General features: G+C 41.0%; 1 protein-coding gene across 2 annotated transcripts in view; it reads right to left on the reverse strand.

Moving 5' to 3' along the window:
• galnt17 (polypeptide N-acetylgalactosaminyltransferase 17) overlaps positions 1–1,880 on the reverse strand; it is a 35,283-nt gene that overhangs the window by 14,631 nt on the left and 18,772 nt on the right. For both annotated transcript variants that reach the window (XM_014033517.1, XM_014033518.1), the window contains exon 7: positions 1,434–1,619. In XM_014033517.1, coding sequence (XP_013888971.1) covers positions 1,434–1,619 — 186 coding nt within the window. The remainder of the gene's footprint in view (positions 1–1,433; positions 1,620–1,880) is intronic.

Raw genomic sequence — 1,880 nt, forward strand, 5'->3', positions numbered from 1 at the left:
TGATTCATTTGTTGTTTAACTAAGAATGTTTATGCATTTGTTAAATCATGATAATGACTGTCACAGGAAAAGTGGAACTACTTATTTTCTTTTATCGTGCCTTAAAGATTAATAATGGTATAAAAAATCACAGAGAATCTGATTACAATGTTTTCATTGTGTTTTTATGTTAATCACTGTTTTTATTTCACTGTGAACACAGTAATATAATTGTGGATTTTTCCTGAGAAAATCTTTCATTTATCTGGACTAACAGAAGGTTCAGAACTGATTKTAAAACAGAAATGTTAATTAATCATCATAAATGTTTTGCAGTGATTTCTCTTAGTCTATCAGAAGAAAGCTGAAAAAAGGTTATCATATCCTGTTGTGAACAACCACAGAATTTTAACCTTGGGCTGGCGCCGGCTGGCAAATCTTTATCTTTCTTCTCTGACTCATCTCTAAGCCTGAGGGCGGAACCAAAGTTCGTCCGTTTCTTTTACTAACCTGGACGGCTTTGAGCAACACACTCTTCTTCCTGATTCCAACCTAGGAAGACAACTGGGATTCTCTCCGGAGGAAAACTCAGTTTGGCTTTAAGTTTGAGCCCATGAGCTAACTAGGGGAGACCTAACAGCCCGGGACCCGGCACGCCACCAGTGGTCTCAACTCGAGGCCGAGACTCTGAGTGTTTTTACCTCCCGTGAAGAGATTTTATTTTGGAAGGAGGAACCGGATACGGCTTGAATTTTTCTGGCTTGGACTGAACCAGACGAAAGTTACCTGGAAAAACACCTGTTCACCAATGACCGGTAAGCGAGCCGACATCAGTTCCCTGACTGATCGGAGGCGAGCCAGCTCCTACCTCGAGGGTGCCTTAAGAAGACATCATCAGGTAAAATCTGATGTGTTCGGAGTGATGTGTCATGTGGAACCTGAGCTTAGAAAAGACGTGCAGTTCCGGTTGACCCACACTTTGATAAAAGTAAAAGTCGTAGTAACATTCTAATCTTACTTTCCTCATTTCCTTGTTCTTAATTTGCCAAAACTTAAGCTGAAAGTGCCAGTAAAATCGTTTGGTTGTTAACATCAGAACTGACGTTTTATTGTTCTATATAAGTAATCTGAGTTGATGTGAATTGAAATTCGGACGCCGGTTTTATCTCATTTAACTCTGATGCTTGTTATAGGAATAACCACAATCAAGTGTAACTTATGATCTGTTCAATTTGTATAAATAAATGATTGCATAGTCTTTTATGAATCAACTTGAACTCGTCTGAACGTTCACTTGTGTCACTTTTCCCTTCGCACAGTCAAGATATTAACAAATAATGAGAAATACCTTGGTAAAAGTTTCCTCATAACCTTGTGTATGAGAGATGTGGGAGAAGCTTAATGCCACCTTAAGCTCACCTCCTGCAGTGCTAATGTTTTAGCTGTTTCCTCACCTCCATGGGGATGTTCCAGGCCAGGTACACGTTGGACTTGTACTCGTCCATCCAGACCTCGGCCACCCGCAGGGCGTTGCGGCGCGTGTGAAACGCGATGTTGCTGTGATACGGTTTCTTTATCCGAGCGATGTGAGCCACCCTGGAGCAAGGCAGCACCTCCATGCTGCCGCCACACAGCCACACCTGCAGGGAGACCAGCTCGTTAGGACCAACATGTCACCATGATGCTGCGCAGAAGAGCTCAAAGGATCCACGATTACATTAGACTTTATTTAATAAACATATATTTAAACTGTAAAATAAAGACTGTAAAAATACTGTAGGCTGTTTAGTTTGCCATTTTTAAAAATACATATTTTAACATGGACGGAGCCATTTTATTTACACGCAAAGCATTCTGGGTAAATGATGACATCAACTAGGTCATTGGTGCGAGGCTGCTAG

The sequence above is a fragment of the Austrofundulus limnaeus genome, unplaced genomic scaffold (genome assembly GCF_001266775.1).
Source record: "Austrofundulus limnaeus strain Quisiro unplaced genomic scaffold, Austrofundulus_limnaeus-1.0 Scaffold1762, whole genome shotgun sequence".
NCBI classification, from domain to species: domain Eukaryota; kingdom Metazoa; phylum Chordata; class Actinopteri; order Cyprinodontiformes; family Rivulidae; genus Austrofundulus; species Austrofundulus limnaeus.